The sequence below is a fragment of the Gekko japonicus genome, unplaced genomic scaffold (assembly GCF_001447785.1).
Source record: "Gekko japonicus isolate JY-2015 unplaced genomic scaffold, Gekko_japonicus_V1.1 scaffold1, whole genome shotgun sequence".
NCBI lineage: Eukaryota > Metazoa > Chordata > Lepidosauria > Squamata > Gekkonidae > Gekko > Gekko japonicus.
Genome location: NW_015164181.1, coordinates 337,587 through 357,678, shown reverse-complemented (window position 1 = coordinate 357,678; position 20,092 = coordinate 337,587). Strand labels below are relative to the sequence as shown.

At 42.5% G+C, this 20,092-nt stretch overlaps 1 protein-coding gene across 5 annotated transcripts in view; it reads left to right on the top strand.

The window, feature by feature from the left end:
* The window catches only part of SLC8A3 (solute carrier family 8 (sodium/calcium exchanger), member 3), a 244,412-nt gene that overhangs the window by 166,900 nt on the left and 57,420 nt on the right, over window positions 1–20,092 (top strand). For 3 of the 5 annotated variants that reach the window (XM_015407998.1, XM_015407995.1, XM_015407996.1), the window contains exon 3: window positions 12,938–13,044. In XM_015407998.1, coding sequence (XP_015263484.1) covers window positions 12,938–13,044 — 107 coding nt within the window. Of the gene's footprint in view, window positions 1–12,937; window positions 13,045–16,266; window positions 16,371–20,092 lie in introns of all 5 variants that reach the window. The other 2 variants (XM_015407999.1, XM_015407997.1) reach the window with 1 other exon arrangement.

Genomic DNA, 20,092 nt, shown 5'->3' with positions numbered 1-20,092 from the left:
AGCAAAGATCTTTATTTTATATGTATGGTTTGGTCTTGACCCATTAATTACCATGCACCAAGCACAAAAGAATTTCCCAATAGCTCTAATTGAAACACAGGACAATTTACTAATTAACTCGAGATTACAAGGAGAATACACAAAAGGAAATTGTTCTTTGTGTCAATACTTCTTTCTTTTCCTTCCCACTGAGAATGGTAGAGCAGCAGTACTCGTGCTTAGAATAGCTAGGTTAGATGCTTCAGTTCTTCCTCTCCAAGGGAGTGAAATTTCTGCAGAAAACAAAGTTGGATTAAGCATTAGTTTAAGTAGTCTAAACAGCAGGGCCCATCTGGGCCGTTGCTGTAGTCCAGAGATGTCTCCAGCATAGGGAATGGGTCTTCAACAATTTCTTGCAACTCAGGAGTGATGTTGCCACAGAAAAAGGGGGGGTATCATGGTCGCTAAGGGGATCAGTTTGGCAAAGACATTCCGAATTGCCCTGTACAGTGGTGAGGATTACATCAGGAGGAAATGCCAGCAAGAGCAAGGCTTTAGTAATCCCAGTGATGAAATAGGCTGAACATGGATGCGAGATTTAACAGCAGGTATAGAAGGGAATGTCAAATGAAGGTCAAAGAAGACGGGGACAGCAAAGGATGAGATGGTTAGACAGTGTCATAGATGCAACGAACATGAAGTTGAGCAAACTTCAGAGGAGGGCGGAAGACCAGAAGGCCTGGCATGATCTGGTCCATGGGGTCGCGAAGAGTCAGACTCGACTGTGCGACTGAACAACAACAACATAGAGGGGAAAGGGTGGCTGAAGAGAACACTGTGATAGGACAACTAGATCCTCGATATGGAAAAAAAGAAAAAGGTGACAGCTATCTCATGTCTAGAATGTACTGAAGTTTGAGGAAATAAAATCTCCAATGACAGAAGTCTGGGAAGGAGAATTGAGGTAGAAACACGGAAAACCATGGGCCCCTACTGTTCCTGGATTTCCCCATAGTGTTTGTGGGGGAATGTTGCCCGCCATCAAAGAAGCAGGGAAGCCAAGGAAACATAACCATACCATCAGAACAAGAAAAAAAACAACACGAATATCTGGAAGCATCTGGCATGCCTCCAATTAAAACAATGCAGGTATGCATCTAGATGGAAAGAACCTGCAGGCTGCCATCTTGTTTCCCTCAGGATGTCTGCTGAACCTTGGATTGCTAAAAAAATATGAGGAATTAACTTAGCCACAGAAGAGTAATTGCTTCCTATGGGGTTAAGGAATAGACTACAGTAAGTGCTAAGGAGCATCCCAAACAGCAGCTGCTTTTATTTTCAAGGTTGTTTACAACTGTTTTCCTTGCATTTTCCAAGGAAACTTACCAAGTTCATGAAGGCAACAGGAAATTGCTTAAAATGAGCTCTCACATCTCCCCAAAGCTAATGATTATAAAACAAAAATTGTGACTTGCACACCGTCCTTCCTTTTGCTTCATACCCTGCAGTTCTGATCCTCAAATAAGAGGCACCATAAGCAGTTCACAGATGTTATATGGCAAGACACTAGGTTGCTGGTACTAATATTAAGAACCTAGTGACACAAGGTTGGAAAGGATCCAAAACAAAGCAAAAATTCCTTAGGTTTTATCACTGAATGAAAAGATGGGGACATTAAAGGAGGCCATAAAATAGAGAAGGCCATCATAGATTATGATGGACCTATTTCTGGACAGGAAGGTAACCATTATGTTATTGTGTGAAAAGAAGAATAATTGCTTAGGGAAGGAACTCCAAATGAACAGTTGCATGGAAGTGAGGCCAAAATGGATTCTGTATTACAGAGATCCCCAGGATGGAGCCGGAGGAGATTCAGAAGAGCCTAGGAGGCATTGTCTCTGTATTTGTAGAAAGTACTTAATCAAAAAGAGTTGCCTCCACCCAACATTTTGTGATTGGCATCAGCCCCTGTGGTGGCCATTTGGGGTTGGTGTCCACTATGTCTTTTCAGAGGGCCCATGGGCTTAACAAACTTGGGGACATCTTTGCAATATAACTCAAGGGGGGAGAAATTGAGGAAGCTTCTACATGTTTCAATTTCTGACAAACCACTTCTGCAAGAACAACAAAAACAACTAGTTTAGTATACCATGGCCACATTTTTATGATGTTCATTTTTCAGTGTGAAAGATGCACTCCCCCCCCCAAGACTTGACTTAACCCTCTTTTAAAAAAAATTGTTTCCGATTCTTTTCTCATTTGCATGCTTAGGGTTCTGTTTTGGCACCACATTTCCAAACATGCTCTAACTTTTTCTCTGACTTCTCAAGCTGAGAATGTAGTGAATGAGACTTCCCCATAATTAAGGTGTGCCCAGTGCTTTTTTCTTTCTTATCCAATTTGTGCTGGTGAGTGCTTGCTGTTAAGTATGGGCAAGTATTACCTGATCCTTTTGTCAAATAGAAAGCCACTATGACATGAGAACATCATTCAAAGAAAACCATTTGAGTGGCAGCCATGTGGTAAATTTAATTTTAATTTGTACCTGGATTTTCCTGACTTTTCTTTTTTCTAACTTGGAGATTTGGGGTTGGGGGAGAAGAGGGTCCTCAGGGACTGTGAGAGATGCCTTTATGTGCATTTTCTGACACATAATCTTTATGTTTTTGTGTTTCAGTGTATTATTGCTTGGCTTTGGTGGAATGGTCAAATTAAGTATCATACACTGCCTCAAAAGCCAGGACAAGATACACTACCTCCAAGTCTGCTTGTGTAACTGGCTGTGGTATATGTTTGTGGAAGAGAAACAAGTGGATTTTGGCTGGAATAAATGACAGCTATTCTTGTGACACTTCTGGGAAGAAACTTTTCTTTAACTTCAAAAGATTTAGTGCTGCTAAGAAAGCAAGCCCTTGCCCAGAAAAATTCCTTTCACATAAAAGTGCTAATTCCCTGTGTTTCTTATACAAAGAAAAAAGAAATACATCCATTTACTTTGTTCTGGGTACCACCTGGTTATATTCTACACAGGTACCATAAGTGGGAGCCCCTGTGTTGTACTGGCAGCTGTAATGAAAGGATGGTGGTGGATATGATGGTTCCCCGCTCCCTTTCCCCCCCCCTTAGACAAGTGGCTCTTTTTTCTTCTTCGTTTCTCTGGCTCTTCCTCTGGACATTTAAGTGTATATAGATCTATTCTAATCCAGCCTAGGATGCTGAGGAACTGAAAACCCTTCATTGGTATGTGTCTGATTATGGCACAAAAGAGGCTGATATCAATTCACAACACATAAGCTGTTTTATTTTACTTTTCCAGGGCAATGATTAAGTCAGACTCTCAGAGAGTTTTCAGTTTTAAACCTGGCAAGCGAAAAGGCAACAGGAATGAGAGAAACTTTGAATATGCAACCGGTAGTTTGTTACAAAATTGTAGCTGTTTTGTTCTATAGACTGGTGTTTATAACTGTTGAGGGAGATGACTTGGCTGTCACTCCTTAGATAAACAGGCATAAGCTTATAGGTCACAAAATTACTAAAGTCTGTGGAGGCAAGAATATACAAAGAGGTCCAAATTTTCCTTCTTTAACACTTGATAGGGATCACTCCCCTTCCCAGGGAGCTATTTCCCTCAGGGAAGGACTGCTGGTTTCACTTACCTGTTTCGGGATCCCCCTCGATACTTCACTCTCCTCCTTCTCTCTCTGCTCTGCCCCCCTTCCTAACTGCCACTCTCTCAAGTTGACAGTAGAATTCTGTTTGAAACCCCTGTCAATCAAGGTTCTCAGACTCGTATAATGCATCAGAAGTCAGCTGTCCATCACAGTGAGTTTTCTGTTGATCATCCTATGAACTACAACTACTTCTCCCAATTGATACTATTAGTACAACTTGAGTATTCATCTATCTAATGCCTTTGGATATCAGTAGTTAGCTGCCCGCTTTCATCTTTCCAGTATTAAATATCTCCCGCTGTGTAGAAGATCCCATCACTGTAACAACCAGTGCCTGCTTTCTGTTGGGTGATGGATGTCCGTTCGCTGCTCATGGCAGCACCTGTTCCATGGGATAAGTAACAAATACAGAGGCTCCCTCAGCTATCACTATGCACTGTTCTAACAGAATACTATGTCTGAGATATACTGCCTCTAACTATGTAGGTTTCACTACTGGGCAATTAAACATTGGTCCTGAGTTCTGCTGGGATATACTGCCTCCGCTATGGGAGTCTGCAGTGGGGGGGGCAGATTTACTCTCTCCTGCCTCTTCTGTGAGCTGGTCTTCACTGATGGAAGAGGCAGGAGGGAGATGTCCCCAACTCTGGGGCACAGGGGAAGGATTATGCTTCTCACAGAGGAGATTTCCAATTAGACCAGAGTTTATGGAATTTGAGCACCCTGCGCATCTCTGCTTATGCTTCCAGCCTGCCACCTCTGTCAGCTGGAAGTCAGAACTGTGTTTGTTCCTAAGCATCATCAAGCCAGCTCTCTAGGGCAAAACCTCACTGAAGACTTTCAAGTTTAATGATGCTGTTGGTCAAACACAGGTCGGTGAGAACACAAAACCTTCATGTTATAATCAATGACTGTGCTTGCAAAGAAAGCTCAGAAGGAGTATTTGACAGATTAGGAAATGAAGCCCGCTGGCATTTCTTGACACCCAGGAGACCTATGAAAGTTCACAATTTGTCAATCACTGTTTCCAAGAATAGAAAAATATAAATGTGCAGGTGTTTCACTGACTGAAAGATCATGCAAGAAATGTGACTTTCATGCTCATTCCAGTGGATGCAGGAAGAACATCTGGTGAGGGAAGAAACTGGCACTCCCTTATGTTGTTCTCCATAGACTAATGCCTGGCCTTGATAAGGCCTTCTCAGATCATGGCACACTGAAGGACTGTATACGTGTTACAGCTGTGTACATTCAAATCAGATAGCGGGGGAGTAGATTTACATCTGTTCTTTCCCACTTGCCTCACTCCTGAGCACTACATGTGTTCAGCATATACAATGGGAAGAGCCTACATGGATATAAAAAGGATGTGGGTAGGCTTTGTTTTGCTGTTAGAAACCCTGAAAAGTCATGGTTCTCAACCACTTACACAGAAACTACGCTGACATATAAGGACTGCCTAATTCCATATGACTCTACTTCTGAGAGATGGTGGAGAGAAAGACTCACCAGAATGGCATCTTGCAATGTTGCAATGTAATTTCTGAATGCAGGACTTTCTAGGATTTCACCAAAATTCTATGGTTAACAGAGTTTTGGGGAATCATAGAGCATCCTGCAATACAGTGACATTGCATCCAGTTCCACAGCCACGAATGATGTTGCAATGTCATGAGATGCCTTTCTGGCTCCTGTATTTTGTCTCTATTGTTATTTTTTTTCCCTGCCCATACAGTTATATCACCTTTTTCTACCCAAAGTCATACAGGAATGATTTTTACAAATAAGAAGCTCAACCATGGAAGTGGAAGACACAGACCCTTCTCTTCTAGCTCATTAATCAAAATAACCATTCAGTTGTTTCTTACATGTTTAGAGCAGCAGCACTGTCAAATAAAATGATTTTAAAGATTATTCTTTGGGGATTATTGGGGATAATTTGGCAAATATCATCAAATTAAAATCTTTCAGAAGGTCAATGGCCGTTCATTGCAACTGCTAATGCTTATTCTAAAAAGTCTCCCACTTAATTAGTGTGGTTCATCTGTCAATTACATTTGCCACCAGCACACTGGGGATACTCTAATGTTTCCTAAAGCTGACATGTACAATTTAAAAAAAACCTAAGTCTTTAATGTAACATTAAAAATGTGTGTCTGAGATCCATAATGTACATGGTTGCTTAAGAATGTGTGTATGTACTTTGTATATCTGGTGAGGCAACAGTAGCATAATAGTGGTGTATGTGCAGCAAACAGGACTGCCACATAATCACTAGAGCTGATTTTAATGTGGTTCCTGAGAGGTTTTCCTCCTTTCCTTTCCTTTCCTTTCCTTTCCTTTCCTTTCCTTTCCTTTCCTTTCCTTTCCTGCTCATTGATTTACAAAACTTGAGCAGCAGAGGACACTTGTTTCTTGTTTTTTAGATGCAAGGGCTAAAAGGACAGACAATTTTTTGCAATTGCTAGAGTGAACTTAGGATCCTTATCACTGAGCAAAAGAGCCAGGGTTTCAGGAGTATAGGGGGATGACTGGTTGAATAAAGTCTTAATATAGTAATCCCTCATAATCTCAAAAAGAGGTTTTCCTCCCACGTATTCTGAAGCTAGTGTTCAGAGTTGCACACTAATAGCAAATTCTTACCTTGCCTAGGCCCCAGTGCAAAACATTCCATGATGAAGCAGCCTCTTATATTGGCAGAGCATGGTTTCCACTGATAGAATGTGCCACCTTTACCTGGGCAGAATGGTAAGGCAGGGTGCTATGTTAAGGCACTCTTGCCCAGCTCATAACACACTCTGAGTTCTGTGCTCAGAAACACAGAGTGTGAAGGCATCTGATAAACCACCTTGTCTGATCTTGTGCTCAGTACAGGAAATCTAAAACTACAGAACATCTTGGCAGATAGTTGTCCAGCCACAGTTTAAAACCTCCACTGAGGGAGAGCCCTTCCACCTCGAGGTAACTTGTTGCATTGTCAAACTGCTCTTACTGATTTGGTTCCACTGGAGTGTTTCCATAGATCTGCTCGTGAACTGACAGAAAAAAATTAACCCCAATCCCTAGTGCTATCTGCAGGTTTTCAACCTCTCTTGCAATCTCCTCCTCAGTTTCTGTCCTCTCTGCCTGCTCACCACTCTTAATGCCAAGAGGATTTACTTTGGTTAATAATTTTTTTGGGGGGGGAAATGTTTTGTGTCTGAATGAATCAGTCCTATGTTAACTGATTAACCGCTAGTGCTGTTGAAGGAGCAGAAAAAATGGATGAATTGATACTTTATTTACTTTATTTATCGTCTGTCCTTCTCACTGAGACTCAAGGCGGCGCCTGCTATTTAGTTCAGTTTGTATTGTGAGTGGTGACTGCCCCTGTTGTCCAGAAAAAGAGGACAATTCCCAAAGCCTTTTCTCAGTGAACCACCAATATGGCCTTCCAGGGCTTTTGGTTACCATACTAGAGCTTTCAGCAGCCTCCAGTCCACAGCTGCAAAGGGGCAGCTTGCCCAGTATAGAAGTACAGGAAAATCCTTCCTGTGCTGGTTACCTTTAAAAGACTGTCTGTGTTCTCCTGGCAGAAATGTTGTGAAGTCTCTCTGTCATTTGTTCTGTTTCCTTTGGTGGTTGCCTGTCACATCTTTCCTATTAAAATAATGTCTTCCCAAAGTGTGATGTGGTAACTGATTCCATACTATTAGTTGGGAAGTGCTTAGGTGGGAACTCTTGTGACAAGTATGCAAGGTACATTTGTCTAGTTGTCGAATCCAATTTTCTTGCATAATTGGTTTTTTAGACTAGTATGAATATTGCTTTTGGGATCATATCTGAAAAGTACTGAGACTTACTTAGTGAATTCAGCTCTCATACTTTATTCGGAGAAGAACAAGACAAAGTAGCCGGCTCGCAGGCTGGCTTATATGCCCCAAGGAAAACACACCCACACACACCCCACACCCATGAATGGTCTATTTACACTGATTAGATTATTCCTGGGGAGCCTAGGTTCCTGATTGGCTGGGAACTAGGATCTGAATGTCTATTATGTTCAGGAGCGAAGCTCAGGTACCTCCCCTGACCGCATGTGGAACCGGCCGAAACTGGACTGAGCACATGGCTAGGTCAGGACACAACAAATCCTTTCCTTTTATCCAATAAAAGCTCTATGATACATCGATCTTGAGCAGTGGATAGTTGTTAATCACTTCTCACCCAATAGACAAAAGGAGTAAAAACAATTGCAACTGCTAGAGTTCCTTTTGGATCCCTGTCAGAAAGTAAAAAGGTAATTAAGTCGTAGGAATATACATCTGAATGAACTTGCAAGCATGGTAAAATATGCATTCTGAGATTAGCATACAAAGGACACTCCAGAAGGATATGTGCTATTGGCTCTATCTTACCTAAGAAGAGAAGAAGAGTTGGATTTATACCCCACCCTTCACTCAGAGTCTCAGAGCAGTTTACAATCTCCTTCCCTTCCTCTCCCCACAACAGACACTCTGTGAGGTAAGTGGGGTTGAGAGAGCTCTGAGAGAACTGCTCTTGAGAGAACAGCAGCTGACCCAAGGTCATCCAGCTGGCTGCATGTGGAGGAGTGGGGACTCAAACCTGGTTGTCCAGATTAGAGTACATCGTTTTTAACCACTACACCAAACTGGGCAGGGGCAGATTTGTTCTGAATAAGGTAAACGCATGAACCTACCCATCATACCTGCTGAGGAGTGAGCATTTAGTCTGGCCAGAATGAATGCCCTTAACAGGCTTTCAGAAGACAACAGATAGGTATAGGAGGGAAGAGATTTTGGAGGTGGAATATCAAAAAATTGGGATGAAGAAGTATGGCTTGCTCTAAAGGCAGAGCTTTGTTGATCAAGTGTTGCTCATATGTTCTTAAGTGATTTTACACAATTTCTCACCAAAAGCAAATGCATGAAAGCCCAGGGCCTGGATAGTGTCCAGGTTAACATCAAGAGCCAACAGTTTCTCAAAGACAGTCCTAAACTACATTGACCTATAAGAATCATCTTTCAGGAGCGCCAGGTAGCCTTTGCTGCTTAAATATGACTTGATGAACAGTCTAAATGCTTGTAAAAAGGTAAAGGTAAAGGTTCCCTTGCTCGAAAGCCAGTTGAGTCCGACTCTAGGGTTGCGGTGCTCATCTCCATTTCAAAGCCGAAGAGCCAGTGCTGCCCAAAGACGTTTCCGTGGTCATGTGGCCGGCATGACTAAACACCAAGGCGCATGGAACGCTGTTACCTTCCCACCGAAGTGGTACCTATTTATCTACTTGCAATTTCTTGCTTTCGAACTGCTAGGTTGGCAGGAGCTGGAACTAGAGACGGGAGCTCACTCCGTCATGCAGCACACTCGGGTCTCGAACTGCTGAACTACCGACCTTCCACAGCCTGCAGTTCAGCATCTTAACCACTTGAGCCACCGCAGCTCTCTAAATGCTTGTAACCAAGCCCTTACCTCAAGGGAAGGTTGGTCAAGTTCTGAATGGAGAGCCTCACCGGCCACACAGTGAGGCATGTTTAATAATTTTCTTAGAAAATATAAAAGAAGGTGGTCAGTATTTTCAGTTACCAAGACAATCCTTATGGCTACTCCATAAAGGATAATAGGAATGACTTTTAGGTTAAAGACTTGAACAGCACCTGGAACATAGTTCCCACCTCCATTTTGAAAAAAGTTTAGTATGCTGTTAGCACAGGTTTTTGCTTTTCTCCTTATCAATGACTGATGAGGCCCCCATTTTGTGTTATATGTGAAAAGGATACCCAAATATGAAAACTCCTTCACTTGCTGAATTTCTTCTCCATTCAAAGTCCATCTGAACACTGAAGGATTCTTTTCTTTTTCTTTTTTTTTGGAGAAAACAACTAATTTAGTTTTCTGATGGTTAATTTTCAGGCGTTCCTTAATACAATATTCCAAGAAAAATGTTAATGATCCCTGCAGACCAACTCTTGTCCAAGAGAGCAGAACAGTGTCATCAGCGTAAAGCAGAAGTAGACTGTTGCTGTTGGCCAAATGGGGAGGATGACAAAGCTCATTAAAGCAAGTTGAGGGGTCATTCATATATAGGTTGAACAAAAAAGGGACCAAAAGGCAGCCCTGCCTAACCCGTTTATGATATGGGTCATTTTATTTTGCAGCCATTTTCCTAATAATACATGAGTTTGCCTTTTTCACTGGAGCTGGACACAGAGCCGATGTTTTCATTGTGCTACCCATAAGAACATCAGAGCCTTGCTGAATCATACCAGTGGTCAATCTAATCCAATATACCTACATTGAACTTCATCTGCAACATTGGTAGGGGTCGTTTGGGCTGCTCTGGCAAATGCGTGAAATGCAAAAGCCACGCCCCCAGATCCCCGCCCCCAAACTTCTTCTTCTCTCCACTGTATTCTATGGCCCCATAGAATATAATGGAAAGATCATGCTGCCACTGCGGCACGACTCTAGAGAGAAGGGGTTTAAACTTTAAACTCCTTCTCTCTTTGCTTCCCCCCCCAGCCCACCTTGGCAGGCTGGCTGGGGAAGGGGAGGGGAGGCTTTTGAAGATGCCCCCCCTTTTTGCTTCCCCTTCTGACATAACTTCCGGTGATGTCAGGGGGCATGACATATGCTAATAGCTTACTAGGTATGCTAATGAGCTCCTGCAGCTCTTTGTCTATGAAATGACCCCTGAACATTGGTACCTACTCACTCAATGTAGAGAGATCCTCTTGGAGCTGTTCACAATCCACCTTGGTTTTCACCATCTTGAGTAGTTTCATATCATCTGCAAACTTGGCCACTACACTGCTAACCCCAAATTCCAGACCATTTATGAACAAATTAAATTGCACCTGTCCAGATAGCAATCCTTGTGACACCCCACAACTCAGTTTTTTCCATTGTGAGAACAGTCCATTTATTCCTACTTTCCGCTTCCAGCAATATAACCATTTTTTAATCCATAAGAAGACCTGTTTCACAATGTAACATATAGCCTGACCATTATCTTTTTACAGTTTACAAAGGTAACGTTTAGTAAACCACAATAATGCATTGTCTTGGGTTAGAAGTTTTCATAAGTATATTTTATCATTGTAAGTACTGCTTCTTGAAAGTTTGGATTTCTTCAGATTTTCAGGTGTTAAAAGTATAGGCATTTATCACAACAGGACTTTCCACCGACAGCCTGCTAATGTTCCTTCAGAGCTCTCACATTTATACACAGACACACTGAGTAGAAATTCTTATTTAATGAGAAAGTCCTCCTGGAACATGATTTCTGAGTGAATTTGTAAAATGCCTTAAATGATCATTGCCTGTGCAATACATTCTGCAGACACTGTGCTCTCAATGCATATTCAATTTGAGAGGCACAGCACAGACGTAAGAGTCGGAAAGTGAGCAGGAGTTTCTTCAGAGCTTTGTCTCCACTGGAAAAGAAGTACTTGTAGCCAGTGCTCCCTCTAAGCTGAGTTAGTGTGAGCTAGCTCACAGTTTTTTAGCCTCCGGCTCACACATTTTTGTCTTAGCTCAGGAAGGGTGGCTCCAGAGCAAAGTAATTTGTGCAGTAGCCAAATTGCCTGCTCACAACTTTAATGCCAGTAGCTCACAAAGTAGAATTTTTGCTCACAAGACTCCACACCTTAGAGGGAACATTGCTTGTAGCACACTTAGTACACTCTACCCAGTATGAATCGCAGTTTCTGGCACTTTAGTGACAAACTAGATAGCTTTTTGAAAACTGTTATGATAGTTGGTAGAGTCATTTGGGTGACTATGTAGGTCACATAATTGTAAGCTTGTAACACTTGGTTTATTTGTGTTGTGTTTTTTTTGTATTTATAAAACAAATAAAAAATTATATAGATAACAGAAGTACTTGTAGATATCCATGTAGATTAGCTTTTTTAAAAGCTAAGATGGTGGCCCAAGAATTCAAATGTCTTAAATTGGTAAATATAGTAAAACTATAAATATTCAGCTCTAGTTGTCCAATAGATTTTGAAGAACATATTCTCCCCCCCTTCTGTTTGCTATTAAAGAGCCGCATCAAAAAAGATACACGCGGGCGGGATCCCACGCGCGCCGTTCCTCCCCGGCACGATCACATGCCGGGGAGGAAGAGTCGGAGGCAAGGGGGAGGCTGCCCCGGGATGTGCCGCCGCAAAAACGCGCAGCCGATCCCATGGCCGGTTTGAGGCGCTCTACTTCGCAAGAACCACCCAGGTAGGTGGTTCTTTTTAGTGCGGGTTTTCGCTCGGAAGAGACAGATCGGGGACGGGCAGGCAACGATTCCCAGATGTTGCCGTGGGATCGCGCCCGTTTGATCCGCCCCCGTTCTGTCTCGCTCCCGGACCAAAACCCCTCGTATGAACGGGGCCTTTAGCAGAGACACTGAGGCTATGATCACACACTAAATAATCCACTTTCAATCCACTTTCCAACTCAATTTTGTCAGTTCACACAGTAAAAATCCAGTTGGAAAGTGCACTGAAAGTGGATTGAAAGTGGATTATTTAGCTTGTGTGACCACAGCCTGAATGAAGCAAGTCTTGTCTCAACACAAAATGTGTCATAGAACTATTTATGTGTGTGTGTGGCTTAGTTAGAGGCATAACTAAGAAACCAGCTGTAAGAAGTTGTAAGCAAAAATGTTTGTAGAAAGATCTCTTTTATAGGGATTTTCTTTAAGTTTTAAACAAAGCAATGCAATATGAATTCAAACAGCCGGCTTTTATGAATTGTTGAAAATCCTTGGTGACTTGTGGGAAGTATAAATTATTAAAATGAACCTTGTAATGTTGACATCATGGTATAAAAATGAAATGTCAGAATTTCTAACCAAATGAATTGTGATCATTCTTTTTTTTAATTACCAGCTATAAGACTATTTCTAAGACAGATAGTTAATTTTCTAATGAAGAGTTAAGCTTTGAATTGCATGAGTTAAGGTTACACCAGTGTGTAAATACCTTCTAATTTTTAATTGTTTGTGTAAGGGAGATTAGGATTTTAGATATAAATGCAGGAAGGTATGTCTGAGCAGGATTTGACAGAAGAAAACATTTAGGCGACAGAGATGCATTGTCTGGTAGAAATGATCTAATGGACTAGGCAATTGCCCAAGAAATGGTCTAAATCCTTAGTGTGTTTTGTGGTCATTCCCAATGGGTGAGTAAGCTTTGACCATCTAACTGTTTTCTTTGGCTTCTCCTCTCTCTCTTGCCCCAGCTTACCCATCCCCTTTCTCCCCATTATGACACTTATTATTTTTCCATTCACAGCAAAACTATTCACATCAAAGTAATTGATGATGAGGAATATGAGAAAAACAAGACTTTCTTCATTGAGCTGATGGGCCCACGCATGGTGGATATGAGTTTACAGAAAGGTGTAGTACTGGTTCTCCCAACTAACATTAACACTCTTCTTTCCTCTTCTCTTTCTTCTCCCACTTTTCTCTTCTCACTCTCTATAGTCTCTTTTCATTTTCCAACTGCTCAATCCTTAACACTGCTGTGTATGCACAATCTGTCACATGGTACTGATGGGTGCTAGCAAAGTGATATACCTAGCAAGGGAGTGTATGTGTGGCTAGTGGATGTCTATGCATATTCCTCAAAGAATGCAGTACTGGTGTTCTCAGGTCTATCTTGTACACCACATAGGTGGGCTGTGGTGCTGTGCATTCCATGATGATGTGTATATTGCAGATCTCCCAGGTAACCTCACAAGAAGGGTTCTACTCTGAGTTCTCTAGCCAGTAGCAGGATGTCTGGAATACACAACCATCAACACGCAAATAGCACCTGCTATTGCTGGTATACAGAGAAAATGTATGCCAAAATTCTGAGCATAAAGAAACTTTGTTCAGTTTTCTAGACTTCCTGTTAAACTCATTTCCCCACATGTTGGAATTTAGCTGCATTGAATCAAATTGCAGTCAGTGGTGGTATCATGAATGTATGGAAATTCAATCTACTTTCCTCCCACTGCAAGCATTCTTGTGCATATAGCCTTGTGCCAATGCAATTCTCCTAGCCGATCAGGCCCTATGCTTGTATCCTTAATTCAGCATTGTGCTGAGTCCATGCATCCCAAATTGAATGACGAGTACAATTCAAAGGATGTATACTCAGGAATCAGTCCCACTGAATTCAGTGGGATTTCCTCCCTGCTAAATAAATCTAGGCTTTCTAACGTCTGTTAAACATTATTGTGTGCAATTCGATTTTATTGAGAGATTCCTGTTTGCCCGATATTTACTCAGGAGTCCCATGCCTGAGGAAGGATTTGAACTTAGGCTTTCCACATTCCAGATCAACACTCTATTCTCTTGCCCTCTAGTGCACTTGCTGTTGGTCTCCATTTCCAGTGCTTTGTCTGAAATTTCTGGATTTCTCAGATTAAGTCAGAGGCCATGGCCTGATGAACACAGTCTCTAGAATGAGGTGGTGGAATCTTGAAGTGGCAGAGTGGACTGTATCACTACAGACTGCAAGAAGAGATCAGATTTTAAAGTAGTCATTAAAAAGTCTCTGCTAGTAAAAAATCTTAACATGTCCAAGCAGACAAATTCTCTCCTAGCCCTTTCTTTTGCAGTCTTTTCTTTGAGCTTGCAGGGAGGTTTTTTGTTTGTTGTTTTGTTTGTTGTTTTCCTTTTTTTATATAAGAGCATTAACACTGAGATAATGTACAGTCTGAAATGAGTGCAGCCTGTTCTCCCACCTCAGAACTTTACCGCCAAATTTCCACTTCTCTGGGTTAGACATATCAACCAGGCCTAAATTCTCATATAAATTTTTGTTTTTTAAAAAAACTTAGATGCAATGTTGAAGTGTTATTTGACAGCTGTTTTCCCATTGATTAATTCAGACACACAATTCCAGGATCTCCTATTCACTTTGACATTGGCATGGCACACATATGGCTTGAGAGGTGCTTTTTTGCAGGCCTTGGACACAATGAATATCAGTCTGAAGGCAGTGGTACGAAAAGATAGCATATGTGCTGCAACCAACATACCGTTTCTTCAAACACACTTTGAATGTGTGTAGAGACACTACCAGAATGTGGCTGAGTAGTATGGGAACTGAGAGTATCTTCATATGTGATATACATTTGAGGGTTTTTTTAATGCTGTCACATCTGAGTGTTGTTTACCTGGGAAAGATGCAGAAGAGAAATTAAGGTGTTTTCCATGTGGACACAGTCTGCTGTAGTTTCTATATTGTTGCTGATGCTGCTAATACAGCATCAGTGGCAACAGAGCTTTCACGTGACTGGGTTTGCCCACAGTTTCCCTGCACCGGTCCACTAGTGGTGGTGCATTTTTGTTTTCTAAAACTGCCAAATGAATATTGTTATATTGATATAACAGTATAACAATCTGAGTATCATTTTCTGTGAATTCCCACTTTTCATTTTTAAAAAGTAAGTCTCTAGTTCATTTTGTTGTGGCAATAAAAGGGAGACGTCATGTCTTTGCAATGAAAGATGCTAAAACATACTTTGGTGAAAATGAATACAGAATTCACAGAATAGAAGCACAGATGGTTAAAACATTATTCAAATACAACAATCATTGCTGAATTTTTTTAAAAAAATTAAAAGCCCCCCTTGTGGTGGTGGAGAAATGGCTACCACAAGGACAGGGACATGGAAAATGGCTGCCAATGTGGGTAAGGCTGGTAAAATCTATATTCCCATCCACACAGCAGCCATCCAGGGTTTTTCTAAGATCTTTCTCAAAACTCCACAGCAAGGCACATTTGGGAAAGATTGGGGGAAAATGGGGAAACCCCAAGAGGGGCATGAATGTACCACCATGCTGTGGGAGAGCAGGGGGGAAAACACATCTCAACTGCACTGAAGCCAAGGCAAGTAACTGATGTGGGAAATGCCTGAGTGACTACTAGGGTGGCACTGGCCATGACTCCTGCCCTAGCAGGAGACTTTCCACCCCCAGGCTCCAGGTCCCCACACTAATGCACATTTGAGTAGCAGGAGCAAAATTAAGAGAAAACTGGCATTGCAGCAATGCCAGAAGTCACTTCTGATTGCATACCTGGAAATAATGCTAGAGCATCCCCAAGTGTCTGTGATTTTTACCAGTTTCATATGCAATGAGCCCTTCTTGGTTGAGTGTATGGGTGGATGTACATATGTGTTTGCTAACTTTCTTGCTCCCTAGCCAAAGACCAAAAGCGTTCTCAACAAAATGGGTATGAGAAGAAAAGAATGGGCTCTTGTAGCTATCTTGGGCTCCTTTTAGGCCCATGGGTATTTTCAATTGCTAGTGAGCTGTTAATACCATGTGACATTGAACTCAATGTGCTGCAGAAGTCACCTTCCACTAACCATCAACAAGGACCAGGTTCCCCTCCCTCCCCTTTCTTTGCCCTTCCATCCCTTCCTTCCTCCTCTAATATTCTCTGACTCACCTAAAGATCAGCTACGAGATGTGCCATAGAAAGCAAGCGAAACACCGCCCAAGGCAGTGACAGAAGTGGGGCTGCATGAGAGAAAGGTGTGGTGGTGCTGTCACTGCTGTTGCATCCGCTCCTATCAAGCAACCCACTGTACACACATGTCTTTCTTGTTGTCCTTACAGGAAGACCATAAGGGTTAAAATAGTAGATGAGGAGGAATACGAAAGGCAGGAGAATTTCTTCATTGCCCTTGGTGAACCGAGATGGATGGAACGAGGAATATCAGGTGTGAGATCCTTTTTTGAGAAAACAAAGCAAATAAACCCCAATCCCAAAAGAATAACCTTTTTGCTCCCCTTTGTGCCACCTTTTTCCTCTTTAATTTTTTAGACAGATCAATGTATCTTCTCTTCCCTCCTATATTCTCGCTCTCACCCTGTTTCGGTCCCATCTCTGCATTTTTGAGCCTAGCTTAATTCGGATCCTCCTTTTGTGCAGTGCTTGTGCCTCTCAGGCCGTTTTGATCCCATGTGTTCGGACTCCTTCTGTTCCCTTTTTTCCCTTTCCCCCTTTTGGTGGCATCTTTGGCGTTATCCTGTTTCCCTTTCAAATGCCAAGCCTGAAAGTACTTTTTTCAAAAGAATGTATTTGCATGGCTGCCTTTTTTGGCTTGCTCCCCAGTCTTGTACCTTGCACCGTCTTTCCCTCCTTCTTCTTGCTCCCTTTCTATGGCATTGCAATGAATAACGTTGAGTGCAGATTAATTTGATTTTTACGTACAACTGGAGATATGTTTAGCAAGTTCTGTTATCATAACAACAAAGCGTGTTTGCATTTTGTTTGCTCCTTTGGTTTAAAAATCTCCCAGCATTACAAAAATACGCATGAATAACATTTCCTAGCCCTAACATTAGGTATTTACAAAGCTTTCTTATTTGTAATTGCCAGACAGTTTGAAAATGAAGCTCTGAGTTTTATAAAGACACACAGCAAATCAATAATAGTTTTGAAAAGTAATCATATTTTATTGGGTTAAATGTAAAAAAAAAATTATTTGCCTTGGAAACACAGAAGCTTTTTCATAGTATTCCCGATCCTTCACATTTCCTGGTTAGGGGGAAAATGCTGTTCAAACAAATTACAAAGATATCCTGACTCCAATGGTAACAAGAAAAATAAATTTTACTTAAAAAAAATAGAGGAACACCTTATCTCTCCTTATATATAATTGAATAGTGGGTGCCAAAGTTCTAAAATGCACTCCTTTAGTGTATGGACGCTTGAACTGTCAGTCAGAAGACGCTGGCTGGGTTGACTGGCTGCTTTGTGCAGTCCCGCCCAGTGTTTCAAGGACTTTTGCATATGGAAGCTGATTGGACTTCACTGCATTCCACACCTCAAACTCACCCCCCTCCCCGCAAGGCAGTTGGAATGTCAGTTGCATATGGAACCTTCAAGGTCTTTTGCATATGGAAGCTGATTGGACTTCACTGCATTCCACACCTCAAACTCACCCCCCTCCCCGCAAGGCAGTTGGAATGTCAGTTGCATATGGAACCTTCAAGGTCTTTTGCATATGGAAGCTGATTGGACTTCACTGCATTCCACACCTCAAACTCACCCCCCTCCCCGCAAGGCAGTTCGCTGGCGGGAGCCGCGGTCGCCCGGGCCGAGATTGGGGGGGCAAGGCGGGCGACAGAAGGCCGATGCCTCCGTCGCCCGGCCCTCTACAGAATCCACCCCCCAAACCTCCAGGTATTTCCCTCCTTAGAGCTGGCAACCCTACATTCCCCTCAGTGCCTGTTGGTAGGCAACTAAGCTTGGTCCTGTCACCTACTTTGGCCTTTGGGAGAAAACACATTGGGGCCAATCCTGATAGGGTTGCCAACTCCAGATGGGAAATTCCTGGAGATTTGAGGGATGGAGCCTGAAGAGGGTGAGGTTTGAGGAGGGGTGGGACCTCAGACAGGTACACTGCCATAGACTCCACCCTCCAAACCAGTCAGTCTCACATAGGGAACCATTGTTGCCAATCTCCAGGTGAGGGCTGGAGAGCACTCAGAATTACAACTGCTCTGCAGAAGGGAGGGCAGAAGTCAGCTGAAGTCAAAGGGGCAGATAATGGTAGGTTGGTGGCTAGCTGGGAAGGAGATGGGGTTGCCAACTACATGCTGACAAATTCCTGGGGATTTGAGGGGTGGAGCCTGGAGAGGGTGGGGTTTGCAGAGGGGTGGGACCTCAGACAGGTAGAATGCCATAGACTCCACCCTCCAAACCAGCCATTTTGTCCTGGGTAACAATTGCTGCCAATCTCCAGGTGAGGGCTACAGATTACTCACAATTACAACTGCTCTTCAGGTAGCAGAGATCAGTTCCTCTGGAGAAAACAGTGGACTCTGTCATTATACCCTGCTGAGGTCACCACAGCAAATTGACACTGTTTGCCCAAAGCCAGAGCACTGCCCCAGAGCCTCTTTCTAGATCTCGTTGTATTGCTTTCACAACGGGCTTTATTGCTAGTATGACATATTCATGTAGGTACATTTAACTTATTGTGAACAAATTAACTGCAAAAAGGTTAACTTGCTACAGCTCCAAGCCCAGGTAAAAGAGAGTAGAAGAGAGGTCTTATATAAGATGAAAACAGAAGGCAATCAATGGCCAAAGAGGCTCAGCATCTTTGAGAGGGTTGGGCCAATGGCCAAGTATACCCGAGTGAGGGAATTCTCTTAACCCTTTCCCTCCCACATCCTCTTGCATGCAGAGTTACAATATCCAACAATTTTAAGGTGTCACTCTTGACACATTTGCCTGTATGCAAGTCTCACCAATGTCAAAAAGAAACACATATCTGGATGTGTATTGAAGGATTAGTATTCTGCACATCTTGTGTTAACTACAGTGTTTAGAAATCCCAGATATGTCCATTAATAAACACTTCATTGCATTAAATGAGAAGCTGCCCATCAATAAAGAAAAGTGAGGTCTTTGATGCTGAGTTGGATAAACAAGCCAATTTTATATGGATGTTTCTAAATTCTGCACACACATTTAAATAAATAGTGATTCACAAAGACCATGATCATTACTACTATTATTACCACTATAGTAGTAATTTATTACTACTTCTGCTGCTTTTGTTTCTTTAATTTGTATTATTTATTTAGTTGGAAACTTTCTATGCCACCTGGACGGAGAATCGAGACAGCTTAAAGTAAAACATTATGAACCACCATCAAAATTGTTAACAATTAATAAACTCTTCCAAACCTAGTATTAAAAACCCAACCAGAGCATAAAAATAGCATAAAACATTGATTGGTGTAAAACACAAGTCACATAAACCATTTCTCAGATTAGAAGCAGAGTATAAAAACAGTGTTAAGGAAACATCTTCTACTCTTGAAGGTTCAAGGTGCACTATAAAAACAAAAAACCAAGAAGCATGCCATGAAATAATCAGTGCTTTAAAAAGTTTTAAATTCAAAACTCCCTGGGACTAATTCATTTCATTATAACTCCTCAGAACCAGGTCCTCCCAAACTTTTCTTTGCCTCTAATGTAAGGCAGCTCTGGGTGGACTGGGGAGGGGAAAGGGCCCAGGGAAAGGGCCTTGCCCCCAGCCTGCTCCTGCCCCTCCCTTGCACTGGAGGGAGGGAGATTCTGCCAGGCCAGCCCTGAACAGCAGTTGCCTGGCCAAGCTGGGTAGCTGGGTGGGCCGAGGTTGGCTGGACTGGGCCCATCCATTACTGTGGCAAAGTTAAAAGGCTCCATCTCATCCTTCTCAGCAGTGAGGCCAGGCTCCCATTCTTTGATGTGGCCAGGTTGGGTTAGGGCTAGGGTTGCCAAGTCCTACCTGTTGCTGCAGCGGGGGACTCCCGGCTTGCTCCTGGAGTGTGCGCGCGTGCTGCAACCACATCACCCAGAAGTGACGCGACCATGCCGGGCACGCTGGGAGCGGGGCCACGACCATCCGAGGGAAAACCATAGAGTTTTCCCTTGGATGAC